Source organism: Stenella coeruleoalba, assembly GCF_951394435.1.
Source record: "Stenella coeruleoalba genome assembly, chromosome: 3".
In the NCBI taxonomy this organism is placed as follows: domain Eukaryota; kingdom Metazoa; phylum Chordata; class Mammalia; order Artiodactyla; family Delphinidae; genus Stenella; species Stenella coeruleoalba.
In genome coordinates, this window is record NC_137148.1 from 12,367,328 (window position 1) to 12,390,103 (window position 22,776).

A 22,776-nucleotide genomic window follows, 5' to 3' on the forward strand; every position below is an offset into this window, starting at 1 on the left:
GCACACACAGGCTCTCCTGGAGAGCTTCTGAAAACCCAGGCTCCTGTGCTTTTGTGAGCGGGTCCCGCCAGGGGTGCTGGTGCCACCAGGCCGCGGACCGCACCTTGAGAAGCATTCGTCCACTGTGAACTAGATCCTTAGATCCACTTTCAGTCTTTGACTGTAACTGAGGCCAGTGATTTACACAGAGGTTGCCAAGAATTTTATTTAGATGATTTTTCTGTTTGGAGCTAAGACCTCATTTTAGTGAAAGAAATGTTTATGCTGTATAAATTAAGACAAGAAAAACATGTTTAAAATGTAGCATTCTGTGGGAGGAAAGCTAAAAAACAAAAAGCAGAACTTCCTATGTCTTAACTTCGAATGCAATGTTTTCTTCTCCTATTTCTTTGCCCCCTTCTCCGTGTTCTAGGGTAAAATTGTTGCCCAGGGCAAGCTGCTCTTGCAGGACACGTTCTTGGTCACGGACCAAGACACGGGGCTTCTGCCTCGATGCAAAGAGAGGCGGGTGTTCCTCTTTGAGCAGATCGTCATTTTCAGTGAGCCGCTCGATAAAAAAAAGGGCTTCTCCGTGCCAGGATTCCTGTTTAAGAACAGTATCAAGGTAACTTGTGTTTGCCTGTTTTCTCATGGGTTAACGCATGTACCCATCATGCTGATAAACTGTCTCCTTCTTAATTATGACATGCCCTGATCTTCAGTTTATTAACTATTTAGAGAATTTTCTAATACGTTTCAGAACCTTTAAATTCACTCCATGTGTCTACGGTCTGTATTCCCCAGTGGCTGACGTCTTACACATGTGGCTGCAGCATTCATTCTTACCATAATGAGAAGACCTCATCTTGGTTAGTTTTTGTGCTCCGTCTTCTCTAGGACCATGTAAAATTATTTAAGTTCAGAGGATAGCTTACCCAGGGTCTTCTTCTCTTCTCCTTTCAACAAGGACCTACTCTGCCCTCAGAGCTGGGCAGGGGCTGTAGGGATGGACAAGATAGGTTGGCTTGCTCTCTGATAGAAGAAAAAGACAAATAAAATGACTGCAAATGGCCCTGGGTCTTGTAAAGGGGACAAACCAAAGGTGAGACAGAGGAGGCCTGAGGTCCCAGCAGGTTAACCTTTCTAGTTAAGTGTTTAAGCTACTAGTTAAACCCCTGGTCATCCCCATGTACCTGAGTTAAAGGAGTCATGAAAAAGCAAGACAATGATTTCTGAGGCAGTAAAAATGGCAGCTCAACCAAAAAGTGGTGGTTTCAGTTCTGACCTGGGATGAACTTCACTTTGCACTTGACCGGTGGAAATAAATGTGCTTTAGTTTTTTTATTGTGGTGCCTCGTAACATAAAATTTACCATCTTAACGATTTTTCAGTGCACAGCCCACTGGCATTAAGTATGTTCACACTGTCGTGCAGCCATCCCCACCATCCATCTCCAGGACTCTTTTCATCTTGTAAAAGTAAAACTCATCCTCATTAAACACTAGCTCCCCATTCCATCCCCCCAGCCCTGCAGCCACCCTTCTACTTACCGTCTCGAGGAATCCGACTACCTAGGTCCGTCATCTAAGTGGAATCATAACAGTGTTGTCTATGGCTGGCCCACTTCACGTAGCAAAATGTCCTCCAGGCCCACCCATGGTGTAGCCTGTGACAGAGTGTCTTTCCTTTTTAAGGCTGAATAATAGTCCTTTGTATATACAGACTGCGTTTTGATTATCCATTCACCTGTTGATGGACACTCGGGTTGCTTCTGCCTTTTGGCCGTTGTGACTAATGCTTTAATTTTTTTTAAGGTGAGTTGCCTTTGCCTGGAGGAAAACGTGGAGAATGATCCCTGTAAATTTGCTCTGACGTCAAGGACGGGGGACGTGGTGGAGACCTTCATCTTGCATTCGTCCAGTCCAAGTGTTCGGCAAGCGTGGATCCATGAAATCAACCAGATTTTAGAAAACCAGCGCAATTTTTTAAATGGTAACGTGTGTTGTTACTGGGCACGTGTTTTCTTTCCCTAATGTACACATTCCTATTTCTCGTCTCTCCCCTATTACACACGACTAGGAATGACAGGACTTACTGAGCACTTACTGTGGACCAGGCTCTGTTCTAAGCATTGTCCATATCTATTGCTTCATTTCATCTTCAGAATGACCCAAAGTGGCAAGTAGTGATATTATTCCCATTTTATAGATGACGAAGCTGAGGCACAAAGTGGATTCATAATTCACTCGAAGTCCCACGAGTCGCTGGTGGCAAAGTCGAGATTCAGAGCAGCCATGTGCCCCTCACCACTGTACTGTTCACTCTGTCCCACAGGCTCTCGTACCACACGCGCCCAGAGCCCTGTCCTGGGAAAGAAATGCATGAGAAAAACTAAGGCAGCAGATGTAATTGGCCAGAGACGTTGGAGACATTCTTGCGTGCAACTTTAAAATTTGTGTTTGACCACCTTGTACATCTGCACCACCCTCCTCATTATAAAAACAAGACATCTTTTTTCCTTCCCACTTCCACGACATGAGTGATTTTAGAGAAACAATACAGTAATAATACAGTAGAACACAGGACAGTAGTAAGGTGCCAGCCACCTCAGGGAAAGGCCTTCTCCACAGGGAGAGTGACCGCACACACCTTACGTTGCAGACAGTTCGACTCTTCATATTCCTGACCTGAAACTGCTGGCTTCTCTTGGTGGCTGCTGACTTGGACTCTGGTTTTAATTTGGTGATCAGTGAAGAGCGTCAAATTCAGTGAGAAGCTAGATACTCATTCAATGTCACGTCCTTGTCCTTTTCTCCATGTCCGTGTTCCGTGTCTACACCCCGGTCCAGTAGGATGCTGTAATCTCTCTGTCACATAAAACCACCCCCATATCTCGAGTGACATTCAGGAACACAGGCACTCAGTGAAAAGTCAAGGTCACGTGGCATTTTGGGCCAAGGGGTCATCAGCTGCCCGGGTGTTAACTCCAGGCTCCCGTCCAGACTGTAGACTGAGCGTTTCTTCCATGTGCAGTTAGAACCGGATGGCTGGGGCTGGCCGGTGCGGGGGACGGCTCCTGTGCATGGAGAAAATAGTTTTGCTCCCGTGACTGAGAGCGAATGCAGGTCTCTTGAAACGTGTAGCTTTTAAGCACTGCATTGAATGCCAGTCCATAGCAGGTAACTACTGGGAAATCTCTAAACGTTTACCGTCTTCTTTAAAATAAAATCAACTGCCTCCCGAATTGCAGGCACGAGTGGGCCGTGCTGTGCACATTTCCTGGGCGCTCAGTCTAGAGACCGATGATACTGTTCCTGGGGGCTGAAGGAGGTCGGGAATAGAGGGGGCTCCGGGCCTGCTTCCCCACTTTGCTCTCCCGTCCTGTGAGCGGGGGCCACGGCCAGCACACAGCTTGTCCAATGTCGTATGGCTCCAGAATGCTCCTTCACATCCGCCTGCTGCCTCCCAGGCAGGAAGGGGCTACATCTGATTGTCGCACGTCTCAAAGGTTTTAGCTCTTTAAGAATCTGTGTTAGTTTCCATGTATCTTATTGGGCGTGCTTCCTGCATTTTCCTGCAGGTGATGCTGTAACTGAATCACTAAAGCCCGGAGATGGGACAGCTTCACGACCCACAAGGGTTTGTGGAGCTCCTTCCCTTCCCGGGGTGGAGGTCTCTAACACCACCTCCGCTTGGGGTAACCCCCAGCCAGGTTCTTCTTTGCCTGACTGGTCCCTGGTTTAACGAAGACCTTTGCGGCAGCTGGGCTAAGCTTTCCCAGCGCGGGAGCCAGCTGGTACCGGTGGAGTCCCAGTTGAATCTCCCCTGGCAGCCCTGGGCCTCACCGTTGACCCTGGCCATCTGCCTGGGATGCTCCAGGCCGATTCCACTCCTTTTCACTTGGCGGAGATGCTAAGGCTGTGCTGGCTGAGCCTGGGCAGTAAACTTCTCCCCGCGGCAGCGCACCTCCTCCGTCACCCTGCACTTCTGCTCCCTCCCGCCTCGCACACGCAGACGGCCCTCCACGGGGCCAGTTTAACTCGTTCATGAACAGGAGAGTCGTTAAATTTAAGAGCTTTTCTTTTGCCTTCCCTGATGGGTGGTGTCAGCCTGCTGCCTGGAGGGTGGGTGGGTGTTTCTGGATGACGGTGACTGGAAGTTGGTGGCCACCCTGTGACTTGACCCTGGGCCATTAAGCCAGCGCTCCCTCTCCATTCATCGTGCCCCCTTTTCCCTCCGCCCCTGTGACCGTCCTTTTCTCGGTGCCCTGACTGAGTCTCTTCTGTGTCTTGCAGCCTTGACATCACCCATCGAGTATCAGAGGAACCACAGCGGGGGCGGCGGCGGGGGCAGCGGCGGGGGCGGCGGCGGGGCCCCCAGCGGCGGCGGGGGCAGCAGCGGCGCAGGCAGCAACCACAGTGGCGGTCCCGGCAGCTGCGGCGGCCTCCCCAGCGCGAGCAGAAGCAGGCCCTCCCGGATCCCCCAGCCTGTCAGACACCACTCCCCCGTGCTGGTCTCCTCTGCAGCCTCGAACCAGGCAGAGGCAGACAAGATGTCAGGTATGTCCACTCCCGGCCCGTCACTGCCTCCTCCCAGCAGCAGCCCCGCCCCGGAGGCTGGCCAGCCCGCCAGGGCGCCCCCCAGCGGAGAGCCCGAAGGTCCCGAGCGAGAAGCGGAGCCGATCCCCAAGATGAAGGTGCTGGAGAGCCCCCGGAAGGCGGCCGGGAACGCCGCGGGCGCGCATCAGGACGGACCCGCCAAGGAGGCGCGGAGCGGCCCGGGCTCCCTGCCGCCGGGCAAGCCCAGGCCCGGGGCCATCTCGCCTCTGAACTCTCCTCTCTCCGCTGCGTTCCCCTCTCCGTTCGGCAAGGAGCCCTTGCCCCCCAGCAGCCCCCTGCAGAAGGGGGGCTCCTTCTGGAGCTCCATCCCCGCCTCCCCCGCCAGCCGGCCCGGCTCCTTCACCTTCCCGGGGGACAGTGACTCCCTCCAGCGGCAGGCGCAGCGCCACGCGGCCCCCGGCAAGGACACGGACCGCATGAGCACGTGCTCCTCGGCCAGCGAGCAGTCCGTGCAGTCCACCCAGAGCAATGGGGTAAGAGCGCCCGGCCGCCTCCGCCCGCCCGCCCCGCTGCCTCTGTCCCGCGGCTCTTCTGCTAAACCTCCCGCGTGGCCGCCGCTGTCCTCGTACTAACTCTGGGCTCCCGGCCACTGCGCTGCGGTCACCAGCTCCATCCGCCCTGTGCCCTGGCCGCGCGGACACGCGGGGACGCCTTCTAACTTCCTGCTCCCGCCGGCGGACGGCGCGCTCTCATCTCTACTAACTCGCTCCTTGCTTTGTTTGTGTCTCCTTAATACGGGAAAGCAGATCATTAACCTTCCGAATGCAGCATCTCTAAGCCTCTCACGTTTTCCGAGCAGCAGCGTATCTGGGAACTTCCTCTCTCGCCCCTGCCTTCCTCGCACACTTTTTTTAGGGGGGTCCGTGCCCCTGCTGTCTACCTCCTGCGTCAACTGAAACCTGTACACTCTAAGCTTTCTGCTCGTCGCTTGGTTGTGCCCTTTTATGCCTTAAATTAATCTTTGCAGCGTTTTTGACTCATCTGCTGAAAAAGGAAAAAAAAAATCCCTCAAGAAATTTCCAACAGCAACTCAAAGCAAACTAAGCTGATACAGAGGGGGGAAGGAATCTCTCCAGTGGAAATATTTCCCCCCGCCCCCCCCCCAAAAAAAAAGAAAGAAAAAGTTTCACTGTGGAAGAGAGAGAGACTGCTTTAGGGCCCCTGGATGTTGGGCTCCGGCCGGCGGCTGGGAGCGGAGGCGCAGGCAGGCTGGATTCCCAGCGCCCGCGCTCTGTCCGGCAGGGGTCGCAGTGCGGGCTGCGGGCGCCGCGGGGCGTCGCGGATCGCTATCCGCGTTCTTAGCAGAAGAGTTACTGGGGGGGCTTGGCCCCCATCCTCTGGCTTCCTCCCTGTCCTACCCGACTGCTTCCCACACGGCAGGTGGTCTGACCCGTAACACCTTCCTAAAGGCATGCGTGAAGGAATAGAACTGTACTATTGCGTGTATGTTTGATCGCTTTATAAATTTTTAACTACATTTCCCTAAAAGGGTCTGTATCTCTCTTTATAAAAAAAAGAAAGGAAGCAATCCGGGTTTTGCATGTCTCTCTCTTTCCTCTGGACTTCCGTTAATGCCTTGTTTGGGTGGACATGGCCTTATTCGTTCCTCTTATTTTTTGTTATTTATTTTGTTACCCTCGGTCTTTAATTGAGGAAGAAATTGGAAAACGGGTCTTGGTACATGTACCCTGTAGTCTTATTCTCAGAAATAAGCGGTCAGGGCGGGCCTCCTCTGCGGTGGCCGCCACCAGCGTCCCGGTCGTGGTGCCTGACCGTGTCCTGCAGGGGAGCCTGGACCCCCACCTCTAGTTAGTTCTGAAATGCTAGGTGTGCAGGTGAGCGTCAGCACGGTTGCAGCCAGAGGAAGAGACCCAGAGGCCCAGTGATGCTGTACCTGCCAGCACCTGGCTGAAGGTTCAGGGTGCAGGCGTGGCCTCGCAGCCGAGGCCCCCTCCGAAATCGGCCACGGGAGCAGCTCTTCAGCCCATCCTAACCTGGACGCTTTCCCCTAAGCGCCACCCGCCCCAGCGTGGGAGCCCGTGCTGGTCTCTGCGCCCCCCGTGAGCGTGCTCGGTTCCCGGCCCTGCCTGGCTCCCCCCGGGATGCTTACTCTGAGGCCAGCACCGTCGCAGGCGGCACACGTTCTGGCAGGTTTTAGGTCGCAAAAGGTGCCTTTTATTTCTGCCTCTCACTGTTTCTTATGTGGTTGGTAACCTGGAAAGGGAAACTGCCGGGGAGTCCGGGTGCCTTACAGAAACGCCCTGGAGGCCTGGGAAGACCACGAGAGGCTTAGAATGGGCATGAGAGTGTCCTCTAGGACTCCTAAGCTTTTCGGTCAAGAAGAGCTACCGCCCTGCCTGCTCCCCCCGATTCAGACTGTCTTCTCCCCCTGGCGGTCAGCAGCGGCCTCCTCCCTCCTTGTCTGCTTCCGTGAAGCTGTCTGCGGTCACAGCCCAGCAGCTGTGCCTAACCCACGGCCCAGGTCCTTCATCCTCCTTTAACGCACACCTTCTGGAAAGTTCTGCTGAGAGCAGGAGTGGAGTGGATGTGGATCAGCCCAGGCAGTGACTGCGCCAGGCCCGAAACGTGGACACACCACCTCCCCGCATCCGCCCACCCAGGCAGCAATAGAAGTACAGCCCTGCCTTTCTCTCAGAGGCCGGGTGACCCGTGCGAATCCCTAACCTCCACTGTGTGAGGGGTGGTGATCGTGCTCACTGGCATTAATTGAGATCCATTTTTCAATGCCTCATACTTAGATCGGTACATAGGAGGTTTTCAGAAAGTACTAATAGCTGTTATTATCGTGGCAAAATACTCGCTTTACGAGACAAAGGGTGGTACGCTATACGATAAAAAAGAGCCGTGCCACAGAGGTTGGTTTTGTTTACATTTTCTAGCAAATGTGGCTTTGTAGTCTCAACACTGTTGGGCGTTGCTATATAAGTCACGCTAAAAGGATAAAATTGCGTGAAGGTGTGTGCACAGGCCAAAGCCCGACGTGGACATCCACGAGGGACGGGAACATGTACCAGACGCCTCAGCCGCGACAGGACCGAGAACCTGGCACTCCGGTGTATTTAACTTCACCACCCGCTGTGGGCCTAGAGTCCTGGCCCCTGGAATTCCCAGCACACAGGCTCCTTGACAGTGGTCAGCCGTCTACTCCGGTGTGTCTCAGTAGCCCAGAGCCGTCAGGCGTATGGCAAGGTTGCCCACAGTCGCGCCTGCACCGACTCAGGACCTGCCCCAGACATCCGAGAGACCAGCGGAGGGAAGCAGCGGAGTCCTGGGAAGCCGTGAACGGCCAGACAGCGTCTTTGGTGGGAGCCCCTGAGAACAAGCTAGAGGGGTGCCTGACGCCACTTCCACATCCCAGCTGTTGACGGGGGGATTGAGCAAGATGCAGCTCCGGCTTTGGAGGTCTCAGCTTCCTCTTCATCCCCTGGAACAAAGGGGTCACTTGGTAAACGACAGCTCGGGACAAACACCATTTGTGTTTCTTCTACTCAGCAGCTAACGCCACTCAGCTTGTGAACCTGAGTAGATGGTCTTGAGAAACGATCTGTGTTTAACTTTTGCAGTCTTGCTCCATTGAGTGAGATACTGGACATGTATTGAGTGCCTGCCACGCGTCAGTCACTGTGATGGACACTAAAGACACAGTAGTGACCTGCAGACATCGGGTGCCACTGGGACTCCAAGACAAGGGGAGGATAGGCTTTCCCACGCCAGGGGCTGTCCGTGAAACTTGAGTTGTGAGGCCAGTGCTGTCCACAGCTGCTCTGCGATGCTCTGCCGTCCCCACGACGGCCGCACCTTCAGGACAGTTGAATCGTCACGGTCACAGGAGGACCACCCACCCAGGGATACATACAGGAGGCAGAGCAGCTCTCCATGAGAGCAGGACAGTAGTTGGTCTGCTTTTCAGGTGTCCCGCGTTCCTCCTTTAGAAGGGAAAAAAGGTGGAAATGATGAGCGATGCCGGCAGCGTGACGGTCACAGTGACAGGACTGTGACATAGATGGAACCCAGCGTGGCATCAGCATGAGGATGAGCCATTCCTCTGATGGTGCAAGGAAGATGGGACTGAAATAATCAAGCTTCCAAAGTAGAGTGTCATCATCACTGTGTCGTTCCTAAATTGCTCTCTAGAGAAATCCTGACGGTCAGTTACTGAAAAAGAGGCACCAAGTTAGCTAAAGAGTGTGGAGGCGTCCGTCCAGTGGGCCCTGCTCTGGGCCGTCGTGCCGTGGCGCACGCTGACGAGCGACTTCGTGTCATCAGATCCCGTTTCAGTTCCCCTCTGCCTTTTTGTTCATCTTTCCCTCTACAGAGTGAAAGTAGCAGCAGTAGCAACATCTCCACCATGTTGGTGACACACGATTACACGGCAGTGAAGGAGGATGAGATAAACGTCTATCAAGGAGAGGTCGTTCAGATTCTGGCCAGCAATCAACAGAACATGTTTCTGGTGTTCCGAGCCGCCACTGACCAGTGCCCCGCAGCCGAGGGCTGGATTCCGGGCTTCGTCCTGGGGCATACCAGCGCAGTCATCATGGAGAACCCCGACGGGACTCTCAAGTGAGTGCCCGGCGGGGCAGCCGTGGCGGGGCGGGGGGCAGGCGGCGCTGAGCACAGACGAGGCACAGAGGCCCTGGGAGGGTGAAGCCCATTGAGAGAAAGCAGTGCTGTGGTCTGTTGAGCCAGGTCATCTCTATACACAATGTGGAACCCCGCAGTGAAGGTGGGGCGCGTTCCATCTCTCAGACCTGTTCTGATGGGTTCTTTTAATAACCTGCCTTTGTACACACATAGCTTTTTAAAGCCGCTAGACAGAGCATCACGGTATCTTAGTTCCCAGAGGTCTTGGGTGAGGGGTGAGGACTTTCCAAGGGCCCCTGACTCGTATCGGGCACGCTGAGGGTGCATCACTGAAGATCCTCGTCCCGGGAGCTTCAGCTAAAGATCCGTGTGGTGCCACTGCCGACGTGCCTTGTGTATATTAGGTGACTTTAGTCAAGTAACTTGAAACCAATTTCGCCGCGTTAAACATTACTTTAAAGAAAACTGAGTTCAGGGGCTGGTTTCAAACTCCGCCCTTCGCTGAATCTCTCTGGCTGTAGGAGGCGCCAGCCAGGTGGCTTCTGGCAGTGGAAGCATTGCAAAACTGTGATTTTTAAGCCTCCAGAGGCTTCAACCCAAAAGGCCAGACTCAAAGGCACAGGCGGTGGTCATGTTCCTCTCCAGGCATGGCAGTACCCCTGGCTGGTTTGCAGCCCAGACTGGCGAGCCTTCCAGCACCACCCCAAACCTCTGGGCTGCACCTATACCCCATGGGGAGTCCAGGCTTTGAGTTCAGGCTACAAAGAGCCCATCTTCCTTGACAGTCCCTTGTCCTGTTTCTCCTTGATACACAGAGATATTTTATTCTAGTACATTGTTCAAGAATCCCATTTTATACTTTGTTTCCTCAGAAATATTCTTAGGCCCTGTATTAGGGTTCTGCAGAGAAACAGAACCAGTAGGGTGTATGTGTGGTCAGCAGGTGGTTATTGTAACCACACAGTTGTGGAGACTGGTGAGTCCAGACCTGCACTGTGGGCCAGCAGGCTGGGGGCCCAGGAGAGCCAGTGGTGCAGGTAAAGTCTGAAGGTATTCTGCTGGAGAATTCCCTCGTGCTCAGGGAGGCTGGTCTTTTTTTGTTCAACTCAGGCCTTCAACTGCTTGGATGAGGCCCACCACACTATGGAGGGCAGTCTGCTTCACTCTACCAGTTGAAATGTTAATCTCATCTGGAAACACCCAGAATGATGTTTGACCAAATATTTAGGTCCAGTCAAGTTATACGTAAAATTAACCATCACAGACGCCTTTATATTTAATCCTTAAAATTTGATTTAAGAAACTTGGCTTTTATCTCTGGTCATTGAGAATCGCAGAAAAGTTTTCCTTTGCTGAGATCCCTGTTCCTAAAGGAATCTCAGTCACCCTATATCCGTGTAAATTGGACAGTCCACTTTTCTCTGATGCTTTCAGGAATTGTTTGCTGAACACCAGGAAGGCGTAATACTAACAATGTGTTGTGGTCCCCCTAGGAAGTCAACATCTTGGCACACAGCACTCCGTTTAAGGAAAAAATCTGAGAAAAAAGATAAAGACGGCAAACGGGAAGGCAAGTTAGAGAACGGTTATCGGAAGTCTCGGGAAGGACTCAGCAACAAGGTATCTGTGAAGGTAAGCAAGGGTGTCTCCAGGAGCCTGTGCTCCTCGGGGAGCACGCAGGGCTGGTGCCGGCCCAGGAGGAGCCGTCGCGGACCTGGCACCCAGCCTTGCCTGGCAGCAGCCCGCCTCTCTCCGCCCTTTGAGCAGACCTGCAGGGCTTTGTAGGGTGCTCTCACGGGCAGTGTGGCGCAGGTACGCATACGTATTCTGAGGAGCCGGGTATACGGGTAAACCCCTAAGCGGGCGCATGGGTAGCTTGCAAAGAAGGCTGCTGGAGTCCCAGAGCGAGCAGACACTAGGACCTCAGAAGCAGACGGAGCACAGAGCAGCTGTGGCTCAGACCACAAGGGAAGCGACTAGACGCCAAGATGCAGGTTCACTGCTGCAGCAGATTCCCTCGGCGGGTGCTTCAGTCCACTTTACTTCTGTAATCAGATTGCCTTACACCTGTGCAGGTTTTGCTTGGGGAGAAAGGAACTATCTCTTGAGGGGAGCTCGAGGCCCCTGAGTCAGGGCCCTGGCCATTCTGCAGAAGTGGGTGGTTCGGGGATCTGCTGGACTCAGCCCATAGGATGAGTAAAAGGGACTTCTCTGAGTGTAAGCAGCATTTGTGCGTTTGTGGGTAGGAAGAAAAATCTCTCCTACACCTGTGTGCCACGAATCCTTCCAGTGCATTCGAGGGCAGTCGGAACGTGGTCGGTTCTGATTGATACGCAGGCAAACCAAGTCGTGTTTCCTTTCATCTTTCAACAACTGTAGCCCTAGAATAGAAGCAGTATATCTTAGAGTAGCTCATGTATCTGGTTAATAGCTGTGCGCTTTTTCCATTTCAGCTTCTCAATCCCAACTACATCTATGACGGTGAGTTCTGTTCTTTTTCTTGTAGACTTTAGAGGGTAGGTCTACGGGGCATTTCAGGACACTCGAGTGTAACCTGTGGACGTGGGTTTTCTGTGGAGCTCTGGGCCTGGGCAGCATCTCCTTCATTTGTTGGGGGAGGTTGGTGGGCACAAGAGGGGGCGCTGGATGGCCAGCGTTACTGACTCCTTTCTCGCGCAGTTCCCCCAGAATTCGTCATTCCCTTGAGCGAGGTCACGTGTGAGACAGGGGAGACCGTTGTTCTTAGATGTCGGGTCTGTGGCCGCCCCAAGGCCTCGGTCACCTGGAAGGGCCCTGAACACAACACCTTGAACAGCGATGGTCACTACAGCATCTCCTACAGGTGAGGGAAGCCCCCTCGGGGGTCAGTTTCCCAGGCAGTGAGCATGACCTCGTTCCACTGGGACTGACGCGGCCGATTGCCTGAGTCACCTCTGGCCCTGGAACGTCTCCCGTGAAGGAAGGTGTCATACCTGGGTGTGCAGCTAGGATTGAAATCCCACTTGAAATTGCCCGTCAGCATTTGAGCTCCTCATTTCCTGTGACCCCAAAGGAGAGAGGTCGGGGGGCTGGCGGCGGGGAGAGCTGAGCCTTTCTGAACGCCGTGTGCCCTCCTCTGTGGCAGTGACTTGGGAGAGGCCGCTCTGAAGATCGTTGGTGTGACCACCGAGGACGACGGCATCTACACATGCATCGCAGTGAACGACATGGGGTCAGCCTCGTCTTCAGCCAGTCTGAGGGTTCTAGGTAAGCTGCACCCCGAGCCCCACACACTCTCGATGTGGCCTGAGGTACGTGACAAGTCACTCGGAGGCTGCACGGAGCAGGCCAGCCTCTGGGACACCCGGGGGGGTGCCCTCGGGCAGGGGAGGTGCACGGTGAGGGCTTCTGCCCACGGCCACTGAGCGTGTGAGTGTCTGGTCCAGCCTCCAGGTGGGAGCAGGGCAGCCTGTACTCCTAGTGTTCAAAACACATTCTCGTCTCCAGCTTCTCACTTGTCCGATTGTTCAGTTGGTGCTTTAGTTCTAAGAGAAGCTCCTCTCCGTCAGTCTCACGTAGAATAGAATGGAAAGAAAGGAAAGATGGGAGTGTGGGTGAGCCCCGAGCAGGCTCTGTACCCGTCCTAGACCGTAACAGCCCTTCCAGAGGGTGTGTCCTCCCAGCCCTTCCATGAGCGCAGGGCGACCCTGGTGGGACTAAAGCCCTTGCTCCCTCCATGCCCAGCAAGGTCTGATCTCTCTCCTCCGCTAAACTCTGAGCTGCTGGCAGCAGAACTCATATCTTAGGCCTTTTAGAATTTCCTGTAGATGCGCCTGACGTATGTACATGCTTAGTGAGCAACACATGCTGGCTGGTTTCCAGCTACCATTTCCCAGGAGGCCAGCTGTGCCAGCTGTGCGGCCCAGGGCTGCTGAGATTTCTCCTGGGTCCTCCAGCTGCACCAGGTATAGGATGCAGCCTCCTAGAGTGACAGTTAAAGAACTAAAATAAGTTAAGTAAATTAAACAAAACCGATTTTTTAAGACTATGGTAAGTAAATAAATAAAAGGACTAAAAGATGAATTGAGTCCAGGAGTGCCCTGTGTGTAGACAGTAAACAGAATTGTCTTTAGAAGTTTATATGTTGTAATTCTTAATCCCATATATTTTAACCTCATAAGTCAAAGAAGGGAAGGGTTCTGGTTTTGGATCACAGCGCAGGAAAGGAAGATAATTTTGAATTTGACAGTAGAGAATCACCAATGTTCTAATTTTTAAAAGATGTCAGAAAAAGTATACAGGTGATTGATTTTTTTTTTTTTTTTAACAACACTGGAGAAAGCAAGGAGCTTAGGGAGACAGAAGGCTGTTCCTAGGAACGGTCTTACGGAAGTGCAAATGGGAAAATGATGGAAAAGCAAGTGCGTGTTTATTTCTGTCACATAAATCATCTTTGTCTCATACGAAGTCCCAGCGCAGTGTGGGTTTTATACTTCCGGTGCGTCTCCATTTCCACGAGCCTCCGTTCAGACGCTCAGCAGCCCGGGCAGCTGCCACACTGGACAGCGCAGGGCTCTAGTCTCCTTCCCCAAGAGGCGCCCCGTACACCAGGCTCAGGGAGATGCTGCCTTTCTTGCAGGTCCGGGCAGTGATGGCGTCATGGTGACCTGGAAAGACAACTTTGACAGCTTCTACAGCGAAGTGGCTGAGCTCGGCAGGTATGGTGGGAAACCCGCAGCCCCTCCCGAGATCGCAGAGTCAGAGACACAGCTCTGTGGGAGCCCACAGAGAAAGTTCAGTGGCGGACTTTGCCAGCAGTTGGAAGTTAGATGTGTTACATCTGAAATGTAAGCGGTAATTGCCTGTTGGTATTAAACGCTGAGGAAGAGAGGAGGAGATTGCCAGTGCAGGTTCCAGGAGAGAATCAAGGCTTCATACCGGGAGCCGTCCGGTGACGTGATGAGCCCGCTTCTGCTCCGTGCCCAGGCAGCACTGGCTATGCCCCGTTCTCGGGATGATCCAGGGAAGAGTCACTCACACCCCTTCTCGTGGCACGTGATTCTCCTCTGGAGCCCAGCTGAGAGGGGCTGCATGTGTCCTTCAGGTCTCGGCTGTGCCTGGAGATTAGGGTCCCCCTGCGTGGACCAAGAGGGGCTTCGACAGAGAGGGGCTGTTCCTCTCTGGACGGCAGCCAGGGCTCAGGCGGCGGCCCAGCGGCGCCCTCGGTCACCCTGCTCCTTCTGAGGCGGCCCGGCACTCGGCCACACCTCATGTCGCGTCCCGTAGGGCAAGAAGAAGGTCAGAAGCATGACAGCTGAGCTTGTCCCCGTTATAAAGCTTTCCGAGGACCGCCCGCCCGCCGCCAGCAGCAGCCTCGTACACGCCGATGGCCATTCCTGGGTCCACGGGCCCCAGGGATCCGTGCACACGCCTGTGTGGACCAGCCCGAAGTGCCTGTCAGTCATGTGTCACCACACGAGGCTCAGCCCTGCCGTCCAGAGCAGCAGAGATGTGTCACTTTGCGCAGCGTGCCACTGACCGGACAGTTACTCTCTTGGTCCCTCCTGGGCTCGGTCAGCTGGCACCCCCGTGCCTCGCCCGCGTGTCTGTGGCCTCTGTCCACACAGACGTTCACCCTGGGCCTCCTCGTGTGATGGCAGTCACAGCCCGGGAGAGCAGAAGCAGAGGCTGCGCCTCTCAGGGCCCAGCTTCAGAAATCAGCAACCACACTTGGTCCACATTCTGTGGACGCAAACAGCCACCCGCCAGCCCAGATTCAAGGGAGGAGAAAGAGACTCCGCCTGTCCGTGGCAGGAGGGGCAAAGCAGTGTGCCCACCTTCCTCCCCGCAGTCTGCATTCCCCAGCCCCCAAATCTCATCCCACCGTGGCAGCCGGCTCACGCTTGAGGTCCAGGATCTTGTTATCCGGATCCAGTCGAGGTGCAGCCCAGGCTTCCTGGGTGCGGTTCGCTGGGTGCAGCTCCGGGGACCACAAACTAGAGATGAGTTACCAGCCCCCCGACTCACGTCCTGCAGCGGCAAGGCAGACACGGTGATGACAGTAGACGCTCCCGTCCGAAGTGGGGGGCGTGGGGTGCCCAGGAGCCACCTAGTAGTCCGTTCCAAGCTTCTTCACGCGACGAGGTTTCCACGAGAGCAAGGTGGAAGCCGCCTGGTACATCGCACGATGTCACTGCTGCTCCATTCAGCGGCGGCAGGAAGTCACGTGGCTTAGCCAGACGGAGCCCGCCACTGGGAGGGGAGGAGACAGGACAGGCACAGGCACGGGAAGGCTTCCTTGGGGCCGTCGCGCGGCTGCAGCCCCTCCGCTGGCGGCCGGGGAGAGCAGGGCCACCAGCTGGGGAGGCTGCCTGGGTTCAAAGAGTCTTTTCTCCGTGACACACTCAGAGTCCTCTGAAAATGACCTTCTCCACCTATCTTCCAGGGGCAGATTCTCTGTCGTTAAGAAATGCGATCAGAAAGGCACCAAACGAGCAGTGGCCACTAAGTTTGTGAACAAGAAGTTGATGAAGCGCGACCAGGTCACCCACGAGCTTGGAATCCTGCAGAACCTCCAGCACCCGCTGCTGGTTGGCCTCCTCGACACCTTCGAGACCTCCACCAGCTACGTCCTGGTTCTGGAAATGTGCGTACACGCCAGCTGCCTCTCCTCTTTCTAGCACTCGGCCTCGACTCCAAGTGGTCTTGCTGTTTATTCTCTGAGAAGTATAGAAATCAGGATGTTAGGATTCACAGAACTTCTAAAAAAGCACATCTGCTCTCAGAGACCACAGTTCTAGAGCTTTCCAGCAATGCTAGAGGGAAGTACAGCTGCCTGACGAGGAAGCACAAACCTAGCATCCAAATGCTCCCCCCCCAGGCTCCCTCGGGGGTCTCAGCCAACTTGGAGATGCCCCCTGGTTCCCAAAGGTCCCGAAAGGCCAGGCCTCTGCGGACCACGGCCCTGCTCGTGCTCTCAGGCTGACCTGGTCCCACGTGTCTGCCCAGCTGGGCGAGCCCGGCTGGTGGGCGCCTGCAGTGGGCCGGCTGAGACCTGCTCGCGTCTGGTGCTTCAGCATGCTGCTCTGCCCCGGGGCCCGTCCTGCCCCTCCAAGGGTGATTAGAATGGGAGCGTAGCTGCGCCCTCTGGAGGGGGGTGGCTCCCCCCAGGGCAGCCCGCTGGTCCCCGTGGTACTTACCGGGCCCTGTGTGCCATCTCAGGAAACATTTGCGTCGTTTAAAGATAAAGTGTGAGAGCTCTGACCCAAGAGCAGGGGGCCTCAGCCTGGGGACATTTTGCCCCCCAGGGGACATTTGGCAAAGTCTGCAGACGTTTTGCTGGTCACAGCTCACCGCCCCGCAAGGCACAGGGCGGCCGTGCAACAGAGGACCGTTGTCCCAAACACCGGATTGAGAAGCCCTGCCCTTAGAACATTCTGGTCTCTCTGAGACACCTCGTCATGTAGCTTTGTTAAATTTCCTAGTCCTCCTTTTCAGGGGGAGTCATTTCATACATTTCCTTGGATTCCTGAGTCCGTTTCCATCGGCCGGAGCGCCATCTTTTGTGCCATTTCCTAGTTCTTTTTTTTTTTTTTTTTTTTTTTTTTGCGGTACGCGGGCCTCTCACTGCCGTGGCCTCTCCCGCTGCGGAGCACAGGCTCCGGACGCGCAGGCTCAGCGGCCATGGCTCACGGGCCCAGCCACTCTGCGGCATGTGGGATCTTCCCGGACCAGGGCACGAACCCGTGTCCCCTGCATCGGCAGGCGGACTCTCAACCACTGCGCCAACAGGGAAGCCCCATTTCCTAGTTCTTGACACGTTGTTGGGAAGAGTGGGCCTGGCAGGAGGGCCAGCCGTGGAGCCGCGCGGGGCGTGGTCACAGGGACCGTGAGCTCCTCGCTCGCGGGCACTCCCTTGAGGCCCCGCACCCGCCATCCCATTGGTCACATCCGTAAAGACTTTGGAAGTGCGGCCGCATCACAGCCTTCACGGTGCAGCTGCTGCGGGGCCCTCGGCGCCAGGACGAGCCTCCCCGCCGACGCCGGGCAGGGAATGTTTCGAGGGTGTCCCCGCCCAGGGCTCCCGCTGGAGCATCTCTGTGGGCCTGTCCAGCCCTCTCTCTGGCCTAGCAAGCCTCCCAGATGGCGGAGGGAGCAGGAAAGGCCTCCGCCCTCCCCAGCCGCCCCCAAGGCTGGCCATCGTGTGCGAAGGGCAGGTCGGCGGACCTGGGGCTCATTTCTCAACCTTGGCTCCCGTGGACGCTCAGCGACTTGAAGGATCGTTATGGGGCTAAAACGATGTCCAGGCAGAGGCCTGGCCCCTGTGGGCCCTCAGTACCGGGGAAGGTGCTTTCTGGCTCTAGAAGCTTGGTGACTGAAAGCCTCTGCTCATCTTCCCCAGGGAGTTTCAACAAGAAAGAGAGGCCTAGAGTCCTTGTCAGAAATCTCCTGCAAGACCTCGGTTTCTGGTTTACGTTTTCAGTGCATCCAGCTGTCATTTCTTTTCACTGGAAACTAACTGGTTTGGCCTCATCATTGCTGTTAACAGGGTTAATGTTTGTAACAGACTACTTCCTACCGAGGTTCCCTTGATTACTCGACGTTACCAAACAGGCGGCTGATATTTCCATAAATTCCTGTTTTGCAAAGAGGGCAGCCTAGCCCAGTGTTCAGGGGCCAGACCACCTCCTTGCAAGTCTAGCCTTCCCTTATGAGCTGTGTGACCTTGGGAAAGTTACATACCTTCTCTGTGCCTCTGTTTCCTCATCTGTAAAATGGGGACCATAAAACACTCTTCCCAGAGAGTTGTCGTGAGGATTAAGTGAATGGATAGAAAGCACTTGGTCCCTGGCACAGGGCTGCTCTGTATAGGTGTTTTTTAAATGTTAAAAGCAATTTCACAGTAGGAAGACTTTGAGTCCAACGTGAAGCCCTCACCGTATTGTCTGTGTCTTAACGTTCTCTCGTTCAGCCGTCACATGACCCATTTTCCAGACGACGAGACTAAGGCTTGCGGAGGTGGTCTCACATTATCCCCTCCTCCAGCAGCCTGCTGGGGGCGGGGTTGGGGAGCCTGGGTGCACCCATCTCTGCCTCCCAGTTCCCTCTGTGGGTCCAGATGCCGTGTTCCCCACTTGTGCCTCCACAGTGAGCTTAAAAAGAAATCGCCCCTTGATCCCATCCTGCCTTCAGGTAGAGGCGTGATCCCCAAAAGCTGACAGAGCAGTGACAGCGGGGCACGGAGGTGATGCGTATATCGCAGGAGACGGGTCTGAAGTGACAGACCCGCACCGTAACACGCATTCCTCCCTCTGCAGGGCTGACCAGGGACGGCTCCTGGAATGTGTGGTGCGATGGGGAAACCTCACGGAGGGGAAGATCAGGGCATATCTGGGGGAGGTTCTGGAAGCCGTCCGTTACCTTCACAACTGCAGGATAGCACACCTGGACCTAAAGGTGAGTGGGGCCCCGGGGACGGGAAAGCTGAGGGACCCCCAGCGCGGCCATGCGGGATGCAGAGCCCACTCTCGGCCTGTTCTCTGAAGCCAGGCCAGGAGCCCACGGGGACTGGGGACCAACACAAGGGGTGGGAGATGGGAGCAGTGATTTCTAATCTCTGTTTTTAAACGTTGGATATACACAAACAATAAAGTACCAGGTAAACATGTGAGCTCTTCAGACATTTCTTGCGATTTCAGGGGGTTCCTGTGAGTGTCGCTGGGTCGGGGTGGGGCTAGAGCAGGGTGACGGAGGCGGGAGGCGGAGGGGCGCTGCTGCCACCGCCGGGAGGGAAGTGAATCCCCGGCTTCACTCACCGGCACAGTTTAACACAGCAGCTGCGCGTGACAGTTGCGGAGAAGTCAGGGCAGCTTCTGCTCTGGGTTGCCTCTGTGTCCTCCTCCCGAGGGCTTTGTCCTGTTTCGCACGTGGACGGTCGGCGCCAGTCGACCTCGTAGATTCCTGGTGAGCCTTGCACCTCAGCTTGAGATTGGGGTTGCCGGAGTGGATGACGGTTGTCTTGTCCTGTCTCCTAGCCCGAAAACATCCTAGTGGATCAGAGTTTAGCCAAGCCAACCATCAAACTAGCTGACTTTGGAGATGCTGTCCAACTCAACACGACCTACCACATCCACCAGTTACTGGGGAACCCTGAATTCGCAGCCCCCGAAATCATCCTGGGGAACCCGGTCTCCCTGACCTCGGACACGTGGAGTGTTGGAGTGCTGGCCTATGTGCTTCTCAGCGGCGTGTCCCCCTTCCTGGACGACAGCGTGGAAGAGACCTGCCTGAACATTTGCCGGCTAGACTTTAGTTTCCCAGATGACTACTTCCAAGGAGTGAGCCAGAGGGCCAAGGACTTCGTGTGTTTCCTCCTGCACGAGGACCCTGCCAAGCGTCCCTCGGCTGCGCTGGCCCTCCAGGAGCAGTGGCTGCAGTCGGGCCACGGCCATGGCCACGGCAAAGGCGCGGGCGTCCTCGACACGTCCAGACTGACCTCCTTCATTGAGCGGCGCAAACACCAGAACGATGTTCGACCGATTCGTAGCATTAAAAACTTCTTACAGAGCAGGCTTTTGCCTAGAGTTTGACCTATCTTGAAGTCCTTTCTCATTCTCTTTCACCTGCCAATCAGCTGTTCATTTGAATTTTGAAGAGAAACACAAACCAACGTAACTGATCAGCTGCCGTACGTTCATCGTGTGAAATTGCATTCCGAGTGAGCTGTGCTCGGCAGTGCCTGGGACTCGGGCTGCAAGCTGTGCTGGGGTGGAGGACCTTCTCGAACACTCTGCGGGGGCGGAGACAGCATTGCTGTGTCACAGTCTTTTATTCAGGTTTCTGCAAAAAAAATAAAAAGAAACTTTTTTAAACGAACATGAGTAGAATTTTGCAAATTTAACATTTTCCAGGATTTCTTCAAGGAAGCGAAATGCCTATGTTCAACCACTGGTGTTAACGAACAAAACAGAGATACTGGACACCTCTGGGGAAGACCCCGGCCCCAGCGGCGGCCGTCTCCGTGGCCTCGTCCAGCTCGGGGTCCACCTGGCTCTGAGCTTTTCCAGCTGCCTGGTCTGTGTGCCTCTGGCCCCTACGCCAGACCAGGCTTCTGAAACGTGCATTCAACCTCAAACTTTTGCATAAAAATAGAATGAATCGTTTTGCTCTGATGAAATGTAGGCCTTACTTGTATATAAGACTGGTCCTGCCTTCGGTCTGTCCTTCCCCCACCCCACCCCCGCTCCCCGTCTCCTGCCCGGGGCTTCCTTTGGGGGTCCGAGGGGTCTGCCCACCCACCGAGGACATCAGGTTGGCTCCTGCCCCTCTGCCCCTCCCCACACGTCCCACCCCCAAGCCGTCAGTCAGATTGTTGAGCAGTATACAGTCAGATGAAAATACTGTAAATGCACTCTTTGGGGTTTTTTTGGTTTTATTTCATATCATGTGCAATGTTGTGGCTTTAACATTTTATGCAACTATTTATGAAGACCTCTGTTGTACCTGTAATAAATATATAGAAAAAGCACATACTTCGTACGGTGAGCTTTATGGTTTTGTGCGTGTGTCGGGGGGGGTGGGAGGGGGGGTCTTTGCCCTGTGCCATCGGTTCAGAGAGACTTGACTCTTCGTGAAATTTGTCAGTTTTGAGGACTGTAAAAAGTGATTTCATACTCTGAATATAAAACTGGATAATAGGGTAATGTTTTAAATTTTATTATGCTATTATTCAGAATGCCAAAGTATTATTTTTTTTCTCCCAAAATCAGTCTGGACATTTCCTACTTTTTAGACTTTTTGACATTCAACTTTCGGTACAAAAATTGGCTGGATTTTGAGCTTTTGGTAAGAAATAAAAGCCAATCAAGCAGTAGCCGCCTTGAGGCTGGCATTGGCGTCTGTGGCACTGTGGCAGAATTCACGCTGGTGTGGGAGGCCCTCAACAGAAGACGCTGCGTTTCTGGGCACGCTTGAATTTTTCTGGATGTCTTTTTATCCTCGTTGTGTGAAATACACAAAAAAAAAAAAAAAAAAAAAAAGCCCGCTTCCCAAGCCAGCCAGACACCTGGGTCTTCAGCCATGAACTGGCGTAGTTGAGCTTTGCAGCTTCCAATGTATTTTATTTATTCTTTTGTTGGGTTTTTGTTTGTTTCTTGTAAAATTGTACAGAAACTTTTTAAAAGAAATTGGATTCAAAACTGGATGTGTATTCGTAACCTCACAACTTTTATTTGTGTATTGTTTCTTTTATTATTTCAGTTAAATTTTTACATTATTTTGCATGTATATTTCTTTGTACAGAGACCTTACATGTTTACACAGTATGATGTGATGTAAATATTTTATTTTGCCATCAGTTATTTTAAAAAATTAAACATATTTGCCTGATTTTTGTGTTAGGCCTTTTATTCAAGTTGGTCACTATTGAATCAAAAAGCGAGATCAATGAGGGAGAGACTGAAGGAGAGGCCTCCGGTGGGTCAGGGGAGGGGCGTGGGGAGGAGAATATTCTGGATTGGGAATCCACTGCAGGCCACCAGAAACGGGAGTCGGTCATACCCCTGCAGACTGGTGCACAGCCCAGACTCAGAAGGTATTACAGAGACGCTGCACTGGTCCTGGTTGGAATAACTAAGGTGCCCCCGGTTCTTGATGAACGCATAATCAGAGCAAGGGGAAAAGCGGTTGCAACTTGGCCACAGAAAAGCAAAATTAATGCTGTTCAGTTGGATTAAAGCACATGAAACACTAGGTTCCAGCACCTGCATTAGGAACAATCCCAAGAACCCACACCTGCGAAGACCCCGCCCCCGCAGTGGTGGCTTCTGCCTGCTTCTGACAGCAGGTCATCTTTCCTGCTGAACACTACCATCTCTCTGGTTTTGATTCCTTTTTGCTTTCTTTTTGGACTTGTTCCCCCTGGGATCATGACTCTTTGCTCAGCACACTATAAAGGCTCTATTTTTCATCTGTTTGATCCTGAAGTTAAGACAAGTGTGAGAGGATGACATTTGTGCTAAGACCCCAAGTCCGGGCGTGGGAAGCTCGCTCCCCTTGAGGTGTGTGCTTCCTCCCGGGCGCCAGGACAGCGGTGCTCGGTGGGCCCTGGAGGGACGGAAATGCAGGGTCAGTCCTAATAACGCCGCAGCAGCTCGGCGTCAGGCCCCAGAGGGAGTCCTGTGGCCACCACGTGGCACACCTCAGCAGCAGGAGGGAGGCAAGGGTCTGCTTTTCAATCGGACACTTGTTGAAGGAAGTAGTTATGTCTGCAGGTTAGCAAAGCATCCCACGAGTGAAAAGTGTCCTGTCATGATCACTACCTAGATTTCTCAAATAGCAAAATATTATTCTGCATGTTACTCTCTCTCGCTGTCTCGCTCTTTCTCTCTCTCTCTCTCTCTCTCTCTCTCTCTCTCTCTCTATATATATATATATATATGTATGTATATTTTAATCCAGGTATTCTCTTTAGTTCTAAAGGAAAAAAGATTACCAGTATTTTTGTGCAATAAATTATGAGTATCATAGCAAGTCATATCCAAAGAATATTAGACCATTGGAAGGAAAGGCCTTTCAACTGTACATCTTTGAGACA

At 53.8% G+C, this 22,776-nt stretch overlaps 1 protein-coding gene across 15 annotated transcripts in view; it reads left to right on the top strand.

Moving 5' to 3' along the window:
- Positions 1–20,748, top strand: part of TRIO (trio Rho guanine nucleotide exchange factor) — a 372,206-nt gene extending 351,458 nt beyond the window's left edge. For 13 of the 15 annotated variants that reach the window (XM_079917624.1, XM_079917622.1, XM_079917617.1 and 10 more), the window contains 12 exons: positions 413–604; positions 1,794–1,971; positions 4,275–5,071; positions 8,935–9,182; positions 10,697–10,835; positions 11,657–11,684; positions 11,883–12,045; positions 12,328–12,449; positions 13,822–13,900; positions 15,628–15,828; positions 18,500–18,638; positions 19,217–20,748. In XM_079917624.1, the coding sequence (XP_079773750.1) occupies positions 413–604; positions 1,794–1,971; positions 4,275–5,071; positions 8,935–9,182; positions 10,697–10,835; positions 11,657–11,684; positions 11,883–12,045; positions 12,328–12,449; positions 13,822–13,900; positions 15,628–15,828; positions 18,500–18,638; positions 19,217–19,771 (2,841 nt within the window). In that variant the 3' untranslated portion in view covers positions 19,772–20,748. Of the gene's footprint in view, positions 1–412; positions 605–1,793; positions 1,972–4,274; positions 5,072–8,934; positions 9,183–10,696; positions 10,836–11,656; positions 11,685–11,882; positions 12,046–12,327; positions 12,450–13,821; positions 13,901–15,627; positions 15,829–18,499; positions 18,639–19,216 lie in introns of those variants that run through there. The other 2 variants (XM_079917626.1, XM_079917623.1) reach the window with 2 other exon arrangements.
- Positions 20,749–22,776: the final 2,028 nt, after the last annotated feature.